This window comes from Entelurus aequoreus, linkage group LG08 (assembly GCF_033978785.1).
Source record: "Entelurus aequoreus isolate RoL-2023_Sb linkage group LG08, RoL_Eaeq_v1.1, whole genome shotgun sequence".
Taxonomy (NCBI): Eukaryota; Metazoa; Chordata; class Actinopteri; order Syngnathiformes; family Syngnathidae; genus Entelurus; species Entelurus aequoreus.
Genome location: NC_084738.1, coordinates 59,143,861 through 59,163,219, shown reverse-complemented (window position 1 = coordinate 59,163,219; position 19,359 = coordinate 59,143,861). Strand labels below are relative to the sequence as shown.

At 39.8% G+C, this 19,359-nt stretch overlaps 1 protein-coding gene across 2 annotated transcripts in view; it reads left to right on the top strand.

Moving 5' to 3' along the window:
- Positions 1-19,359, top strand: part of LOC133656106 (MOB kinase activator 1B) — a 47,168-nt gene that overhangs the window by 13,423 nt on the left and 14,386 nt on the right. Inside the window, exons 2-5 of one of the 2 annotated variants that reach the window (XM_062056936.1) lie at positions 2,151-2,317; positions 7,689-7,782; positions 11,082-11,215; positions 12,490-13,032. In XM_062056936.1, coding sequence (XP_061912920.1) covers positions 2,151-2,317; positions 7,689-7,782; positions 11,082-11,215; positions 12,490-12,518 — 424 coding nt within the window. In that variant the 3' untranslated portion in view covers positions 12,519-13,032. Of the gene's footprint in view, positions 1-2,150; positions 2,318-7,688; positions 7,783-11,081; positions 11,216-12,489; positions 13,033-19,359 lie in introns of those variants that run through there. The other variant, XM_062056935.1, reaches the window with a different exon arrangement.

Sequence of the window (19,359 nt, the reverse complement as noted above, 5' to 3'; positions counted from 1 at the left end):
ACCCACTAAATTTTTAGAAGAAAATATTTTTCCATATATTAGCCACACTGGACTATAAGCCGTAGATCGATACTTTGTCAAATTAGTTATGTAGGCATAAGCATTTTGTGAATGTTTATTGACATACCTTAATAGTTTCCAAACGGCGCCTGTAACACGGCAGTAAAACGGCTGATCAAACAAAACAGAAGTCATTGTCATGGGCCCACTAGCTGCGGAAGCTGTCTCTCCAATCAGCTAAACAGACTCAATAACTCCACAGTAATGTTTAAGTGAATTTACAAAACTGAAACATAACAAAAATAATGCCTTTGTATGTTAATTATATTAACGCAAATATTCGTAAACGTGTTAGTATAGTAGCTAATGCTAACAACGCTAGCTTCATTACATTGCCAAAGCACATACAAATATGCATGAAAACCCCTACAGACATCGGACATGGGACGGTTAATAAAGTGATTTTATCATTTATCACAGAGTGATAAATGAAGAATCCATACGAGTAGAAACGCTATGAACGGCAACTGCACTTCCGATAGGTTAAAAAAAAAAGTCTAAACAGAAGGGCAATGCAGCCACTGCAGCACCTGCAGTGAGCGAATTCGTGCAAAAGATGACGCCATAGCACAAACAACACACCTACTCAGTGTGTGTTTTTTTTTAAACTATTTACTTTATAACTGGCCGTCAGCGAAGAAAAATCCATAAATTAGCCGCATGGTTTTATAAGCCGCAGGGTACAAAGCCTAGGAAAAAAGTAGCGTTGGAATTTATGGTAAGTAAAGAAAAGCAGGCAGCAGCTCACACATTCTCATACTTTCTGTAATATCCAGGAAGAAACTATGTCAGCCATCGTGAAAAATGTCTCAACTATAATCTACGTGAAGGATCCCAGTAATGTTTGCAATATTTTTGGGTTCCTCACAAGGAAACCATACAATTAGAGATGTCCGATAATGGCTTTTTTGCCGATATTACGATATTGTCCAACTCTTAATTACCGATTTTGATATAAACCGATACAGATATATACGGTCGTGGAATCAACACATTTAATGCCTAATTTTGTTGTGATGCCCCGCTGGATGCATTAAACAATGTAACAAGGTTTTCCAAAATAAATCAACTCAAGTTATGGAAAAATATGCCATCATGGCACTGCCATATTTATTATTGAAGTCACAAAGTGCTTTTTTTTTTTTAACATGCCTCAAAACAGCAGCTTGGAATTTGGGACATGCTCTCCCTGAGAGCATGAGGAGGTCGAGGTAGGCAAGTGGGGGGCGGGGTTTAGGGGTAAGGGGTAGCTGGGGGTGTATATTGTAGCGTCCCGGAAGAGTTAGTGCTGCAAGGGGTTCTGGGTATTTGTTCTGTTGTGTTACGGTGCGGATGTTCTCCCGAAATGTGTTTGTCATTCTTGTTTGGTGTGGGTTCACAGTGTGGCGCATATTTGAAACAGTGTTAAAGTTGTTTATACGGCTACCCTCAGTGTGACCTGTATGGCTGTTGAACAAGTATGCCTTGCGTTCATTCGTGTGTGTTAAAAGCCGTAGATATTATGTGATTGGACCGGCACGCAAAGGCAGCGCCTTTAAGGTTTATTGGCGCTCTTTACTTCTCCCTACGTCCGTGTACCACTCCGTACAGCGGCGTTTTAAAAAGTCATACATTTTACTTTTTGATACCGAAAATTTCCGATATTACATTTTAAAGCATTTATCGGACATCTCTACTTACAATGTAATAAATTCATAGACTGCTATAAAATTGTATAATATTGAGTAAATGGTGAGTTATTGTGATGCAGACAAATGCCATATTTTTACCAATTTTCCCAGGAATTTTCCCATATTTTGGAATGCAAATATTGATGCTCCTCTTGGACACGTAATAAATGTGTTTGATGTTTTTGCTGCCAAATTAACCTTATCATTTTAGCCGCATAAAACATGTTGCTACTGGTCCCATGTTTCCTAAGAAATCATGCTAAAATACAACTTTCAGCCTTGTTCAGCTGTTTACTGACGTATACTGTCCATGTTTAAAAACTTTTGCTGGATATGAATATCTTCTACAAATATCGGGTATCGGCCTCCCTGACTACTACTAATCTGTATCGGCTATCACTTTTCTTCTCTGGATTGCAGCGGAAATCGCGCCTCCAAGACGTTCAAGCCCAAGAAGAACATCCCGGAGGGCTCTCATCAGTACGAGCTGTTGAAACATGCCGAGGCCACGCTGGGGAGCGGCAACCTGCGCATGGCCGTCATGCTGCCCGACGGCGAGGACCTCAACGAGTGGGTGGCAGTAAACAGTAAGCCCCAATCTTCACTTTTTCACCCCTTTGTGCTGTCTTTGAAGCCCCTCATGGAGATGATTGCGGGTGAAAATCACATTGCGCCGTTTCGCTTGGCTCAGCTTCATTTCTGTGAAAACCACACCAGCTTTATTGCATCATTCGGTACGAGACGGGGTGACAAATCACAACAAACGGCACTCGTTCGTTACTAAGGATGGGCGATATGGCTTAAAATCTATCTCGCGGTATATGCAACCTCCTGCGATAACAATATACAATACTTGCCAAAAGTTTACAATGCGTTTTCTTTATTTTCATGACTATTTACATTGTAGATTGCCACTGAAGGCATCCAAACTATGACACATGGGAAGTGAAAACCATTTCAGGTGACTACCTCTTGAAGCTCATTGAGAGAATGCCAAGAGTGTGCTAAACAGTAATCAGAACAAAAGGTGGCTATTTTGAAGAAACTAGAATATAAAACATGTTTTCAGTTATTTCACCTTTTTTTGTGAAGTACATAACTCCACGTGTTCATTCATAGTTTTGATGCCTTCAGTGACAATCTACAATGTAAATAGTCATGAAAATAAAGAAAACACATTGAATGAGAAGGTGTGTCCAAACTTTGGGCCTGTACTGTATATCACGATATATTGTTTGGTTTGCATTTCAAAACTGGTTACGAAGGCTTTTAATTTGGCTGCTGACCTATGCAGTAACATTGTGTCATTTTTTTATTGTATTATTTTCTCAAAACTATTAATAATCTACTTGGTCATTTTCTGTTAACATCTGCTTAATTTCTGTTGTAACATGTTTCTATCTACACTTCTGTTAAAATGGAATAAGCACTTATTCTTCTGTTGTTTGGATACTTGACATTAGTTTTGGGTGATACTCCATCCATCCATCTTCTTCCGCTTATCCGAGGTCGGGTTGCGGGGGCAGCAGCCTAAGCAGGGAAGCCCAGACTTCCTTCTCCCCAGCCACTTCGTCAAGCTCTTCCCCAGGGTACTTTAACTTTTAACTTTAAAATAGTGTACTATTGACTTGGGGTGTCCTGATCCGATATCCGCAAAACACAAGTATCACATTATATTGCCTTGCGTGTAAAATCTCCCATATAAGCGCTCTGATCCAAGCAGTCCGGCTGCGTGTTTACTTTTGCAAAGCTGGACTGGCAGATAACATCCTAAATGTCCTCCAATAAGCACACAAGGTTGGTCTTTTTCTTCTCTTTTCTTCAAAAGGTAAACATGGTACTACTCGGAGCTAGCAGCTACACAACAGCTAAGCACACAATAGCATACAAGCTCAACATTCTGAACAATGTGCGGTCTAAAACAGCACATTTGTCAGCAAAAACAAGTCATTACTTACACATACAAAAGTCTAGTTTAAAAGCAGAATAGAAAGTATCGAGTAACAAATGTGTCCGCATAATTCTACTTACCGGTACTTGTCATGAGCTTACCTTTATGAATTATTATTACACATTTAAAGACGGCATAAGTCCATTCCATATGGTTAATAATAGTTTAGTGTTTTCATACCTACTACAGTACTTATATGAGTATTTTTATTTGATCAAACCTTTTCTAACATTCCACACTACAATGTATATAAAGTATGTATGATTTGTGCTGATATATCGGATCAGTATCAGTGGAAAGTTTGTATCGGGACACTCCTATTTTGACAATGGAGAAACATAAACGGTGATGCTCGCTCGGTGCAAAGAGTGTTTTTGTGTCCCAGGTATCTCCAGTGTTATTTACTCCCCCAACATGACTGCGAGCGGATGCTGAAAGATCTTGGCAGTCCCTCAAAGACCCCCAGCGTTCCAGCTGGGAAAGGACAGAGTGAATGTTAAACAGATACAATTGTGTGAGCGGGGGGAGTTTTGTTGACTTGCCTCTAAAGTAGACACTTTCCCCCTCACGCTAGAGGCCCAGTTATGTCTGGGTTGTGGCAGCTTGTCTCCTCTTGAGACTTTTCATTTTGAAGCTCTATAGGAGTGTCACCAGAGCTACTGGAAAAATGAGAAGAACTCAATAATGTTCCTTTTTAAAAACAAAACAAAAAAAACCCAACATATTTGTCCTGGCTGCAGTTTTTCAGGTTTATCAGAAATTGTGACAAGAGTTCATCTGAAGGAATCAGAAAGTGACTTTATTTTTGAAAGAGTGCTGCTCGCAGCGTGCTATGTCAATGAGGAACTGTACATGGCACCTGTTAGCCTGATGAAAACACGTGTCTATTTTTATTTTGACATATCGCCGAAAACTGTATCACGATATCCGTTTTATATTGGTCAATATCGATAATTATTGATATTTTTCACGGCCTATCGAAAATAAGGACCGAGAGATAAATATATTAAATTTAAACATTTGTATCTGATTACAATCCCCTCAGCTATCAAGGCAGAAAGGAAAGGAAATGTCAACAAACACATGGAAAAAAACTCAATTTAAACAAAATTATAAAATCACCTTGAACACTTAACAATAACTTCTTAAAATAAAGGTGCAAAAATAAGGAATATGCAAGAAATGCTTAAAGGCCTACTGAAATTATTATTTTTTTATTTAAACGGGGATAGCAGATCCATTCTATGTGTCATACTTGATCATTTCGCGATATTGCCATATTTTTGCTGAAAGGATTTAGTATAGAACAACGACGATAAAGTTCGCAACTTTTGGTCGCTGATTAAAAAAAAGCCTTCCCTATACCGGAAGTAGTGTGACGTCACAGGAGGTAGGATTCCTCACAATTCCCCGTTGTTTACAATGGAGCGAGAGAGATTCGGACCGAGAAAGCGACGATTACCCCATTAATTTGAGCGAGGATGAAAGATTCGTGGATGAGGAACGTTAGAGTGAAGAACTAGAGAGGCAGTGCAGGGTGTATCTTTTTTCGCTCTGACCGTAACTTAGGTACAAGGTCTCATTGGATTCCACACTCTCTCCTTTTTCTATTGTGGATCACGGATTTGTGTTTTAAACCACCTCGGATACTATATCCTCTTGAAAATGAGAGTCGAGAACGCGAAATGGACATTCACAGTGACTTTTATCTCTATGACAATACATCGGCGAAGCTCTTTAGCTACTGAGCTAACGTGATAGCATCTGGCTCAAATGCAGATAGAAACAAAATAAATAAATCCCTGACTGGAAGGATAGACAGAAGATCAACAATACTATTAAACCATGGACATGTAACTACACGGTTAATAATTCTCAGCCTGGCAAAGCTTAACAATGCTGTTGCTAACGACGCTGAAGCTAACTTAGCAACCGGACCTCACAGATCTATGATAAAAACATTAGCGCTCCACCTACGCCAGCCAGCCCTCATCTGCTCATCAACACCCGTGCTCACCTGCGTTCCAGCGATCGACGGCGCGACGAAGGACTTCACCCGATCATCCGTGCGGTTGGCGGCTAGCATCGGCTAGGCGTCTGCTATCCAAGTAAGTCCCCTTTGTTGTGTTGCTACAGCCAGCCGCTAATACACCGATCCCACCTACAACTTTCTTCTTTGCAATCTCCATTGTTCATTAAACAAATTGCAAAAGATTCACCAGCACAGATGTCCAGAATACTGTGGAATTGTTCGATGAAAACAGAGCAGTTTGTATGGTGACACATTGGGTACGAATACTTCCGTTGCCGTCGTGACGTCACGCATATACGCATCATACATAGATGTTTCCAACCGGAAGTTTAACAGGAAATTTAAAATTGCACTTTATAAGTTAACCCGGCCGTATTGGCATGTGTTGCAATGTTAAGATTTCATCATTGATATATAAACTATCAGACTGCGTGGTCGGTAGTAGTGGGTTTCAGTAGGCCTTTAATAAAGTGTAATAAAATAGTGCAAAGTGTGAACATGTAAACATAGAAAAACCTGAGAACTATTTTCTGCAGGTTTAGTGCCACGAAGTTACAGCAGTGCTCTAAAGCAAGTGCCGTGAGATATTGTTTGGTGGGCCGTGGGAGATTATGTCATTTCACCTAATTGGGTTAAAAATGTGCCGTTGTTGAGTGTCTGTTCTGTCTAGAGCTCGGCAGAGTAACCATATTATACTCTTCCATATCAGTAGGTGGCAGCAGGTAGTTAATTGCTTTGTAGATGTCGGGAACATGGTTTGTCGTGATCACAATATGCAGACGACAGTGTGCAGGTAAAAATGTATCTAATGCTTAAACCAAAAATAAATGAAAGGGGAGTGCCGCTAAGAAAAGCCATTGAAGCTTAGGGAAGGCTATGCAAAACGAAACTAAAACTGAACTGGCTGCAAAGTAAACAAAAACAGAATGCTGGACGACAGCAAAGACTTACAGCGTTTGGAGCAGATGGCGTCCACAAAGTACATACGTACATGACATGACAATCAACAATGTCCCAACAAAGAAGGATAGCGTCCGCACAACTTAAATGGTCTTGATTGCGAAAACAAAGCAGGTGCGGGGAATAGCACAGAGAAACACCAACAAAACAGGAAGGGCCACCAAAATAACAGCGCAAGACAAGAACTAAAGCACTACACACAGGATAAACAACAACAAACTCAAGGTTGTCGTGCCTTATTTTGAGTTCTTCACTCTTGGCAGCAATCATTTTTACTTTCTCTTCACACTACATGCAAAGATTCAATCGCCAGACAACCACCAAACTCGATAGTTGATAGTGGCAGCGTGTGAGGTGGATAGAGCGGCCGTGCCTGCAACTTGAGGAGTCCAGGTTCGATCCCCACTTCTGCCATCCAAGCCACTGCTGTTGGGTCCTTGGGCAAGACACTTCACCCATGCTCTGTAGTCTCAAATTGGCAGCCACGCGTCCCTCAGTCAGCTGTGAATGTGAAGTGAATGAATGATGGGTTCTCACTTCTGTGCTAATATTATTGTTGCTGTTACCTGATTGGCTGTTTGTGTGTCACTTCCTGCGTTGCTCGGTGACCAGAGAGCGAGTGCCTTTGTTCATGTCACCAACCTTGCGTTGCAATTTCCGTTTAATTAATAGACGAAAATATACATAACAAAAACATCAGAAGAAAAAAATATTGAACATTTTATCGAGTGCATTTATCGAACACGATGACGTGTCTAATGTGATATACACTGGTATCGGTTTATCGTCCAGCCCTATAAATAACATACGTTGAAATGTTTTAAAAGCGCTACTCGAAAAGCTAGATCACAAGTCACTACCTTTTTTGACTGCTAACTCACTCTGTCATCCTTTAGTTTTGCTTCGCGTCATTTTGAAGTATTGGCACTTCTTCTCGCGCACTGAATGAAGCAATGCCTGCAGAGTTTTCCTTGTTTCTGACCAAGACTGAAGGTTTTCTCGTTTGCATTTGCAGCTGTGGACTTCTTCAACCAGATCAACATGCTGTACGGGACCATCACAGACTTCTGCACGGAAGAGAGCTGCCCCGTCATGTCTGCCGGTCCAAAGTAAGTCCTTCAAAGCAATTTGACCTAAAAAGGAACTCCGCCTTTTTTGGGGAATTTTGCCTATCATTCAAAATCCCTACCTAAGACTTTCTTTTTTTATGCATTTTAACTCGTAATATACGGCAAATACGAACTCCATTTACATCTCATGAATATTAATCAAGTATTAGCGATATCGTTATGACAAGCTCTAGCGCCGAGGAACTACTTTTAACAGCGCCGTGATCAATGAGTGCGAACAAGCTTATGAAGTTACTGACAGACTGAATCGGGGATCATCTCTAACTTTTTAAAAGTTAATTCTCGATCATAAAAAAATGCCTCTCCCCTGTATAGTAGAAGGATGTAGCCATAAATTGAGAAGTTGATCAAATTTGACGTTTAACTTAGACCCGGATATGACGAGAAAACCCAAAAAGACACCCGTTTTAAGGACGTTGCAGGATTATGATTAATTCTTCATATAAACGGGAAGATATAAACATCCCACCTGTCTGCATCCCGGTGAGAGCAGACATTGTACATTAAGTGATTGTTTTATTTTGCTTGTAGTTTGTATTTCTTGTTTAGCACTTAGCAATACTACTAATTGCTGGATCTGCACATCACTCAGCTTCTAAAACGTGTAGCTCATCCTCCTCATATTCAGGTTAAAAAATATAAGGTTCTGGATGATTATTTGTCCCAAAATAGTCGTCGTTGTCCCAAGAAGTCTACCATGATTAGTGTTGTTGTTTTTTGTTTAAGGAAATAGCAAACGTTTTGATGCGTCTGTGATATTAATACGCCGTTTTTTGCTGAAAATGATCAAAATACATAAGTATTACATGTTATCATGCATGTTACTACGTTACATATATACTTACAGCTAGGGATGTCCCGATCCGATATTGATATCGGAAATCAGTCCGATATTAGCCAAAAAAGTGAATATCTGATTTTATCGGACTGAATCTAAAAACTCCGATATAAGCGCTCCTATACAAGCTGTCCATTTACCGCTGCAGCATGTCTATAATAGGTGACTCTGGTTTGATCACACTCCAACAGAGTAGGTAGCGGCAATGCCCCTTAATTAACGTTGGTGCCGGCCGCGGAAGAAGAGTGTCTCCGATCCAGCATGCACAGCCCACGTGATCACAACAACGACAACGCGTGTGCTTGCAGCAAAGTGTATTGATGTCGGCTGTGTGGAAGTATTTTAACGTAAACTCGGACAAAGACGTTGCCGCTAAATGCAACATTTGTCAGGCGCAAGTGTCCCGTGGAGGGACAGAACCGGGAAGGTTCAATACAAGCAACCTCATCGCACATTTGAAAAAACACCACAAAAAAGAACATGAGGATTTTCGCGAGAGCAGCAAGGCGAAGCAACAAACCTCTGGCTCGCTTCACCAACCCACGCTGGCCGAAAGCTTTGCAAGACGTGACAAACTACCACGGGACAGCAAAAAGGCAATGGCCTTAACAGATAAGATAGCCTAGTTTATTGTGCTTGATGACCAGCCCCTGTCGGTGGTGAGTAATGTCGGGTTTAAACGCTTAATGGAGCACCTCGAACATCGCTACATTATTCTTAGCCGCCACTACATTGTAGACAAAACTATACCCCAGTTGCACGAAGAGGTTAAAAAGTGTATTGCCGCACACGTGGTGAAAGTGGAGGAAGAGGAGTAGTAAGGGTAGTCAGCACTGACTGATTATTTGTTTTATGCTCTTGTTATTAGAGTGATATGTTTATTGTGTTTACACTATTCTTCAGTGAAGACTAAGAGTAATTACTACATTGTTTTGGGCACAGTCAGTCAGTGAAACTGGAGCTGTGAACTCTTAACTTAGAGCAGTTGGACAGTGGACAATATTGTGTTGTTTTTGTCCCTGCCCACAGTTGTTTCCAACATATGCTGACAGTAAAAAAATAACTGAAGTGAACTTGAATTGTTTGCACTTTAAAACGTTTTTTTTTTTTTTTTTAAATTGGATTTACACTACCGTTCAAAAGTTTGGGGTCACATTAAAATGTCCTTATTTTTCAATGAAGATAACTTTAAACTAGTCTTAACTTTAAAGAAGTACACTCTATACATTGCTAATGTGGTAAATGACTATTCTAGCTGCAAATGTGTGGTTTTTGGTGCAATATCTACATAGGTGTATAGAGGCCCATTTCCAGCAAGTCTCACTCCAGTGTTCTAATGGTACAATGTGTTTGCTCATTGGCTCAGAAGGCTAATTGATGATTACAAAACCCTTGTGCAATCATGTTCACACATCTGAAAACAGTTTAGCTCATTGCAGAAGCTACAAAACTGACCTTCCTTTGAGCAGATTGAGTTTCTGGAGCATCACATTTGTGGGGTCAATTAAACGCTCAAAATGGCCAGAAAAAGAGAACTTTCATCCGAAACGCGACAGTCTATTCTTGTTCTTAGAAATGAAGGCTATTCCACAAAATTGTTTGGGTGACCCTAAACTTTTGAACGGTAGTGTATTTAGGTTATTTTTTAGGGTCTTCTAATTTATTTTTAATTTATTCTATTCAATCGCGACCCCAAAGGGAATAAGCGGTAGAAAATGGATGGATGGAATTGTATAATTATGTTGGTATTAGTGGTTATTTTGCACTTTAAATATAACATTTTGTTTTTATTGGATTTGTTGAGGTAATACTCTTATGTTGAAGGTTAAAATTTATGTAACCAATTGGTTAATAATAAATGGGTCAGTTTTTCCTATACCTACTCTTGCTGACTATTGTTTTCTGTTTTAACACTACAGCATCAGTAACAGTAACATCACTTTATCAAGCCTTTTCTAACATCCCACACAACAAAATAAGGAATAAATATAAGTATGATTCGTGCCTGTATCGTATTGATATCGGTATCGGCCAATACTCAAGGCTACAATATCGGTATCGTATCGGAAGTGAAAAAGTTGTATCGGGACATCCCTACTTACAGCATGTATATAAAACCTTGATGGAGGTTTTGTTATGTTTTTCAGAGCGCTTTATAGGCAGAATAGATGCAATGATTTAATGACTCCCATCACCTCTGTTGTTAGCTGACTTTTGCTAGCATTTTTTTACAAGTTAGAATGCATAAAAAAACAACGTGTTAGTCTTACAAAAGGATTGTGAATGATAGACAAAAAAAGTGCAGCTCCCCTTTTATTCGTCGTCTTATTTCCTCCAACGCGTCCACCGACTCCCAATGATTTGCTTAAAGTCTAAAACAAACTTCAGTTCTTGTGTCGACAGGAAATGCCTTAATTATTTGTCGACTATGCCTCTGCAGGTACGAGTATCACTGGGCCGACGGGACCAACATCAAGAAGCCGATCAAATGCTCCGCCCCCAAGTACATTGATTACCTGATGACCTGGGTGCAAGACCAGCTTGATGACGAGACGCTCTTCCCCTCCAAGATCGGTATGTTGCTGTTCTTGTTCGCCGTACGCTGCCTTAAAATACACCCTCACTGGCGACGTCATCCCTTAGGTTAGGTTAGATTAGACCAGCGGTCGGCAACTCAAAATGTTGAAAGAGCCATATTGGACCAAAAATACAAAAAAACGAATTTGTCTGGAGCCGCAAAAAATTCAAAGCCTTATATGAATGTTATAACGAAGGCAACACTTGACGTGTTTATATTAGCTATAATAGCCTACTATCAAAATTACTATGTCTCGCAGGCTGACGCAAATCTTCGGTAAATGTTGAAATTGTAATATTTATTCTACACATTTTTACAACATTGGAAAACATTAGTACAACGGAGGCTTCTCAGAGGGTTAAAGTTAAAGTACCAATGATTGTCACATACACACTAGATGTGGTGAAATTTGTCCTCTGCATTTGACCCATCCCCTTATTTACCCCCTGGGAGGTGAGGGGAACAGTGGGCAGCAGCGGTGGCCACGCCCGGGAATAGTGGTTAGAGTGTCCGCCCTGAGATCGGTAGGTTGTGAGTTCAAACCCCGGCCAAGTCATACCAAAGACTATAAAAATGGGACCTATTACCTCCCTGCTTGACACTCAGCATCAAGGGTTGGAATTGGGGGTTGAATCACCAAAAATGATTCCCTGGCGTGTCCACCGCTGCTGCCCACTGCTCCCCTCACCTCCCAGAGGGTGATCAAGGGTGATGGGTCAAATGCAGAGAATAATTTCGCCACACCTAGTGTATGTGTGTGACAATCATTGGTACTTTAACTTTTATAACAATGTTATAGACAAATTATATATTTTTTTATGTTACGCCTGGGTGTATTTTGTATGTATTGGTTTTTACCAAAAAAATATTCTCAGTTTTGATCATTATTGATTTGAAAAGTGTGTTCTAGATGTCATTGATTTACAAAGGGACAATACATAATAATGAACATTTGACATGTAAATATGTGAGATTATGGCTGATTTACATTTCCAGTCCCTCGGCAGATGGATGTTAAAATGGGTGAACACTTAAAAGAAAAAAATTCATGAGGAAAGCACACTATATATTTTTAATTATCCATTCTTTTTTAATGTATATTTAATTGTAGTTTATGCACACCTTTCTTTGTGGCTGGCTTTGTGGCAGCTTCTTTCGCAACAGGTATCTTGGTAGACTTTTACAATCCAGTCATAGCGATGCTGGCATTTTAGGTGGCAAAGGTTTGACGTGTTGAAGCGTGATGTTTTTTTTCCCCCTCTCCTCGCAGAATCTTTGCTCAGCGTGAGGTGCGAGTAGCTCGCCAAATGTCTTCCTCTGAAACAATGAAGAAGTCCCATGCAATCGACGCCATGTTTGTTTACAATGAGCTCAGGGAAGGTATATGACCTCCTTCGAGGAAAGGAGTGCTTGATTTGCTCACCCTACCCCAGGGGTCGGCAACCTTCATCATACAAAGAGCCATTTGAGCCCATTTCCCACCAAAGTTAACCCACCTAGAGCCGCAAAACTCTGTTTAAGCCCTAAAATGACAATAACACTACTTTTAGTTTCATTACATTTAAGCTATAGTATTTATGAAATCAAACACTAGACAGAATATGACATAGCAAGTATTTTTGCTCTGATCAGCTTTCCGCAGCAGTTCTGAAACTGCTCTTTTTCGGTCATCTCCAGCTTGGTAGTATTTTTCCGCAAATACTGTGTGTTTGTTCTGGAAATGTATTTCCACATTTGATGTTTCGTTGTTTGCTATTTTCTCCCCACATATTAAGCACACAGGTGAACCAATCTCGTCAACAGTAAACGCAAATGCAACTGTCCATGTAGCATTAAATGTTTAATTTTCATCAGAAATGTTTCTCTTTTTGATTTGTCCATTGCTAATTTACTGGGGGTTGACCACTAAAAACAATGCAATTGCTTGGCAGCAAAAGATGACGCATCGGGGGTGTTACGTACATTTCGATAAACAAAATATTGCAAGATCACGAACTCCAAAATAAAAACGGCTACATTAAAATAGACTAACTAAATAAAATAAAATACATTAAAATTAAATAGCCATTATTTATTTACATGTTTCAGTGTTTCCCATAAACTGCCAAGATACCTGTGGGGGTGGGGGCGTGGCTATGGGCGGGGTCACCATGACATCATCGAGTAATTTGCATAATTTACTACAATGATTTGATTTTCTCTAAAAAGGCTCAAAAAATGTATACTTACTAATTAATAATAACAGTTTTGTTTTAAACGTCCATCCATCCATCCATCCATCCATTTTACAATATAATTACAACACTTTATGTACATATTTATATACAGATTTGAACAATAAGTTATTCACTGAAATATATTTATTAATTGTGGTTCTTACAAAAAATATATCTTATAAAATATAAAAGCTAAAATGTCTCAAAGCTCTGCCCCTTTAATTAGTGCATACTAAATAATTTAACTTTAGCCTACTACTACAACCTTATTATTTACCAGCAACATAAAGTGAAACAGAGGCAGAGGTGTCCTGCCTTAGTCAGTAACAAATGAACAGAAAACAGTAGTGGTGGTAGATAGACACAGAGCTTCATCAAACATCTGATCCATTGAACAAAGAGCTCCAAAAATCTTGAACTTTAGACTGCCATCAGTTTTACTCCCTACACTTAACCGTGTTTCCTACTGCCTGCAGACTTTGCACCCTTTGTTATATACACATGTTGTGTTTCTAATATAAATACATTTAATAAAGTCAAATACAAATAAGGCAACAAGAGAAGTATCCTACACTTCTGTTTTGTAAAGTAAATTTGAACAGCCGATATGGGCATCTACATCAACTATATGATTTGCCTGAGAAGCTGGAGAGGACAAAAAAAAAAAAAATTTAAACATTTTTTTTTAATATTTTTTTTTTTTAATTTTATTTGTGGCGGACGTAATTCTTTCGTGGCTGGCCGCCACAAATAAATTAATGTGTGGGAAACCCTGTGTTTTAAAAGCCAAAGGGAGCCAGGCTGGATGCATGAAAGAGCCGCATGCAGCTCCAGAGCCGTGGGTTGCAGACCCCTGCCCTAGCCCAACTACAGCTCAGTATGTCCAATATTGCCTCATTAGAGGGTTTTTTTAAAAAAAAAATCTAAGATCATTTTTAATGCCCAAATTCCCCAAATCGGCCCAATATTTATCTGTCCGATATTTATCGTGCACCTGTAGTTTGCAATGGTAGAACTTTGGTACTTCAGAGCATTTCCTCCCACCCCCACCAAGGACTGTTTTCACTGCTGGACTCTAGAAAGAGGTTCCGCAGCCTCCGTAGCAGAACTTCCAGGTTCTGTAACAGCTTCTTCCCTCAGGCCATAAAACTCTTGAACGCATCATAATAATCCCCTCTATTCCCCCCAAAAATGGATTAACTCGCTGGAATATAATGACAATATAACATACATCCATAAACGTGGATGCATATGAAAAAGTGCAATATATTTATCTGTACAGTAATCTATTTATTTATATCTGCACCTTATTGCTTTTTTATCCTGCACTACCATGAGCTAATGCAAGAAAATTTCGTTCTTATCTGTACTGTAAAGTTCAAATTTGAATGACAGTAAAAAAGGAAGTCTAATTTGAATGCCAAAGCACAGCCACACAAAACACACATGCATATTTTGACGCTAGTGTGAGGTGAGAGAATAACTTGTACATCTTCACATTTTTAAGCAAGCTCTGCCAACTTGCCACTGAATGCTTACACAACCTCCAGTCCCAACTAGCCGAGGCTTGTGGAGTCGGGTGGAGGCCCAGTGAAGCTCTGGGCGGCAGCCAGCTCAAACAAATGTGTTCCTCAATGCATGAAGGTGTTCCCCTCGTGAGCCGCGCTCTACTGTTCACTTTGTGGCCAGCAGCACCTTGAAACTGATGATCAGGAAAGGCTAAAGACCGGAAAGCTGCTGTGAACTTTTCACTTAGTCGCCAAAAACGACGTGCGCCACATCCGTTGTGACAATATCAGAATTTCGTAACCCCAGCTGTGCGTGGGTGACACATCATTTGGCATGAGCGCGTGAGACAACGTGTTTTAGTGAGCGGCTGCTTGCACTTCCCCGAAATCGTGCAGCAGCCTGTCTGCCGGCATCCACTTCTGCTCACGATGTTTGATTAGCTCTTTTCAATGTGACATTTTCGAACGAGAGGACACAGCCCACGTGTCGAGACAATAATAGCACACGGGTGTCCAAACTTTTTCCACTCAGAGCGACATACCAAATACTACAAAACCCAAAACCAGTGAAGTTGGCACGTTGAGTAATTCGTAAATAAAAACTGAATACGATGATTTGCTAATCCTTTTCAACCTATATTGAATTGCATGGACTGCAAAGACAAGATACTTAATGTTCGAACTGAGAAACGTAATTTTTTTTTTGCAAATAATCATTAACTTAGAATTTAATGGCAGCAACACATTGCAAAAAAGTTGGCACAGGGGCATTTTTACCACTGTGTTACATGGCCTTTCCTTTTAACAACACTCAGTAAACTGAGGAGACCAATTTTTGAAGCTTTTCAAATGGAATTATTTCCCATTCTTGCTTGATGTACAGCTTAAGTTGTTCAACAGTCCGGGGTCTCCGTTGTGGTATTTCAGGCTTCATATTGCGCCACACATTTTCAATAGGGGCAGGTCCGGACTACAGGCTGGCCAGTCTAGTACCCGCACTCTTTTACTATGAAGTCACGCTGTTCTAATAAGCTGTCTTGCTGAAATAAACAGGGGCGTCCATGATAATGTTGCTTGGATGGCAACATATGTTGCTCTAAAACCTGTATGTACCTTTCAGCATTAATGATGCCTTCACAGATGTGTAAGTTACCCAAGCCTTGGGCACTAATACACCCCCATACCATCACAGATGCTGGCTTTTCAACTTTGTGCCTATAACAGTGATTTCCCCAGATTCTCTGAACCTTTTGATGATATTACGGACCATAGATGGTGTGAAATCCCTAAATTCCTTGCAGTAGCTCGTTGAGAAATGTCCTTAAACTGTTGAAGAATTTGCTCACGCATTTGTTCACAAAGTGGTGACCCTCGCCCCATCCTTGTTTGTGAATGACTGAGCATTTCATGGAAGCTGCTTTTATACCCAATCATGGCACCCACCTGTTCCCAATTAGCCTGTTCACCTGTGGGATGTTCCAAATAAGTGTTTGATGAGCATTTCCTCAACTTTCTCAGTCTTTTTTGCCACTTGTGACAGCTTTTTTGAAACATGTTGCAGACATCAAATTCCAAATGAGCTAATATTTGCAAAAAATAACAAAGTTTACCAGTTCGAACGTTAAGTATCTTGTCTTTGCAGTCTGTTCAATTAAATATAGGTTTAAAAGGATTTGCATATCATTGCGACCCCAAAAGGGACAAGCGGTAGAAAATGGATGGATGGATGTATTGTGTTTTTATTTTCCATTTACACAACGTGCCAACTTCACTGGTTTTGGGGTTTGTACTTTGATACATTTTGTGCATTAAAGATGCTACAACCAATCAGTCTGAACAAAACGTTAATATCTCAGCTCTGTGACATGGGTGACAAAGCAAATTAGTGTAATTTGTAACTAGAATATGCAATTTCAGGAGAAATTGCGTATGAATGCTGTATGTGCACAAACCGCGGAACCGAAAGATGCTAACCGCAGGTGTGAAGTACCGAGTTATTTGGGTACGGTGGCCAAATTGGCTAAAAAAGGTAGCATGCTAACTAGGGATGTAACGGTATTAAATCTCACAGTGTGATATTAATATGGTATTCAAGCCACATTAAGATATTATTGAGGTATATAAAAATTAAAAAAAGCTTTGGAAAAATGCCATAGTTTGTAAAATGTCAGGAATGTTTAGAATAAACACGCTGACTTGTAATTGAAAACAAACAATGCTGAAGTGTTCTAATCATATTTTTAAAAAAAAATCAATTTTCAAATAAATCGCGATTTTTATGTGTAACAATTCTCGATCGAAAATCGATTTTTTTTCTTCTTCCCCAAATTCTGTCCTGTCCACCCACTTAAGTAATCGTTTGGGTAGAATTTTATCAAACAATACCAGTTTTCTTTTGAGTAATACAGAAATTGATCAGAGCTTTTATGGAGGAATGTAGTTAATCATAAAACTGGCACATAATGTTATTAAAAAAATATTGATTTTTGAATCGAGAACCATTTTGAATTAAGAGTCGATTCTGAATTTAATCGTTACCCCCAAGAATCGAATTGAATTGATTCGAATCATGTGCTACCCAAAGATTCACAGTCCTAATATTTATTACTAGAAGCAAGTATTTCTAAGTGCCAAAAATTGTGCAGTAACATCTAGGGTTTTAAGCACATATTTAAAAGAATAACTTACAGTTAATGTTTTTAAAGTAAAAATGTAAACATCCAGTGTAAGAAGTGTAAAACTATACTGTACAGTTTAGTGTCATTCAACGTTTACATTATGGGAAGCAGTGTCCTCTACGGTGGTCATTTTTATATCAGTCTGGAAAATCTTGTTTCTCAGAAAAGTAAACTAACAATATAGTCGTTAATTATGTAAATACCTTACAAATAGATGTCTGGCTTTGCTGGCTGCAAATATTTGTTATCTATTGTTCTATTTGTAGTTAACCTACTCAGTGGCCTAGTGGTTAGAGTGTCCGCCCTGAGATCGGTAGGTTGTGAGTTCAAACCCCGGCCGAGTCATACCGAAGACTATAAAAATGGGACCCATTACCTCCCTGCTTTGCACTCAGCATCAAGGGTTGGATTTGGGGGTTAAATCACCAAAAATGATTCCCGGGCGCGGCCACCGCTGCTGCTCAATGCTCCCCTCACCTCCCAGGGGGTGATCAAGGGTGATGGGTCAAATGCAGAGAATAATTTCGCCACACCTAGTGTGTGTGTGACAATCATTGGTACTTTAACTTTAGTTAACTTTAACTTATGTGACGGTTTATGAGGTAGCGACTTGTCCAGGGTGTATCAGGCCTTCCGCCCGAGTGCAGCTGGAACAGGCTCCAGCAACCCCGTGACATCTAGAGAGTAAAGCAGTAGAAAAATAGATGGATGGATTGAAGATGTATCAAGTAGCTTTTTAGTTTACTCGTATTTTCCACGTTTTTTTTTTGTGATTTCCTGCCGTTTGGTGTGGCGAGACCGGCTAGCTCTGTGTCGTCTTGGAAACGCTCGAAACGAAAGCGGCGCACTTCGCTTTGCAGAACCCAGACTTTCTTACCTGCGCCAAAGAGGTTATGTTTTGGCCAGGGCTTGTTTGTCTGTTTGTTAGCAACATAAGTCAACCATTTATGGACAGATTTATTGTCTAAAAAAACTGTTCCCTTTTATATACGGCGAGGACAAACACACTTCACTTCCTACTTACAGCGTTCCACGCCCCCACCTTGCCGTTTCCGCACGGCGCAGAGGATTCTGGGAGAATGTATTTTCAGGCCCGGCCAATGCTAAAACGCCAGAAAAAAACTACACTCACCAAGTTTTGGTTTGACACCGTCACACGTCCCGGTATTATTGAGAAGACTTTAAAACCGAAATACCGCGGTATTTATTATACCATGACAACCCTAATGCTAACTGTTAGCACATGTCACGTTCCAAGTTATATGACTCTGAGGTGTACGGCGGCAAAATTGGCTAAAATGTCAGCATGCGAAATGATAATACATTTTATGTTGACAATATGTTGAGGGCCAATAAAAACAAGCAGCTATAGCAAGTAAACTTGGATATACTTTAGAGTAGAGATGTCCGTCCGATAATGGCTTTTTTGCCAATATCCGATATTGTCCAACTCTTAATTACCGATTCCGATATCAACCGATACTGATATATACAGTCGTGGAATTAACACATTATTATGCCTAATTTTGTTGTGATGCCCCGCTGGATGCATTAAACAATGTAACAAGGTTTTCCAAAATAAATCAACTCAAGTTATGGAAAAAAAATGCCAACACGGCACTGCCATATTTATTATTGAAGTCACAAAGTGAATTATTTTTTTTAAACATGCCTCAAAACAGCAGCTTGGAATTTGGGACATGCTCTCTCTGAGAGAGCTTGAGGTGGGGTGGGGGGG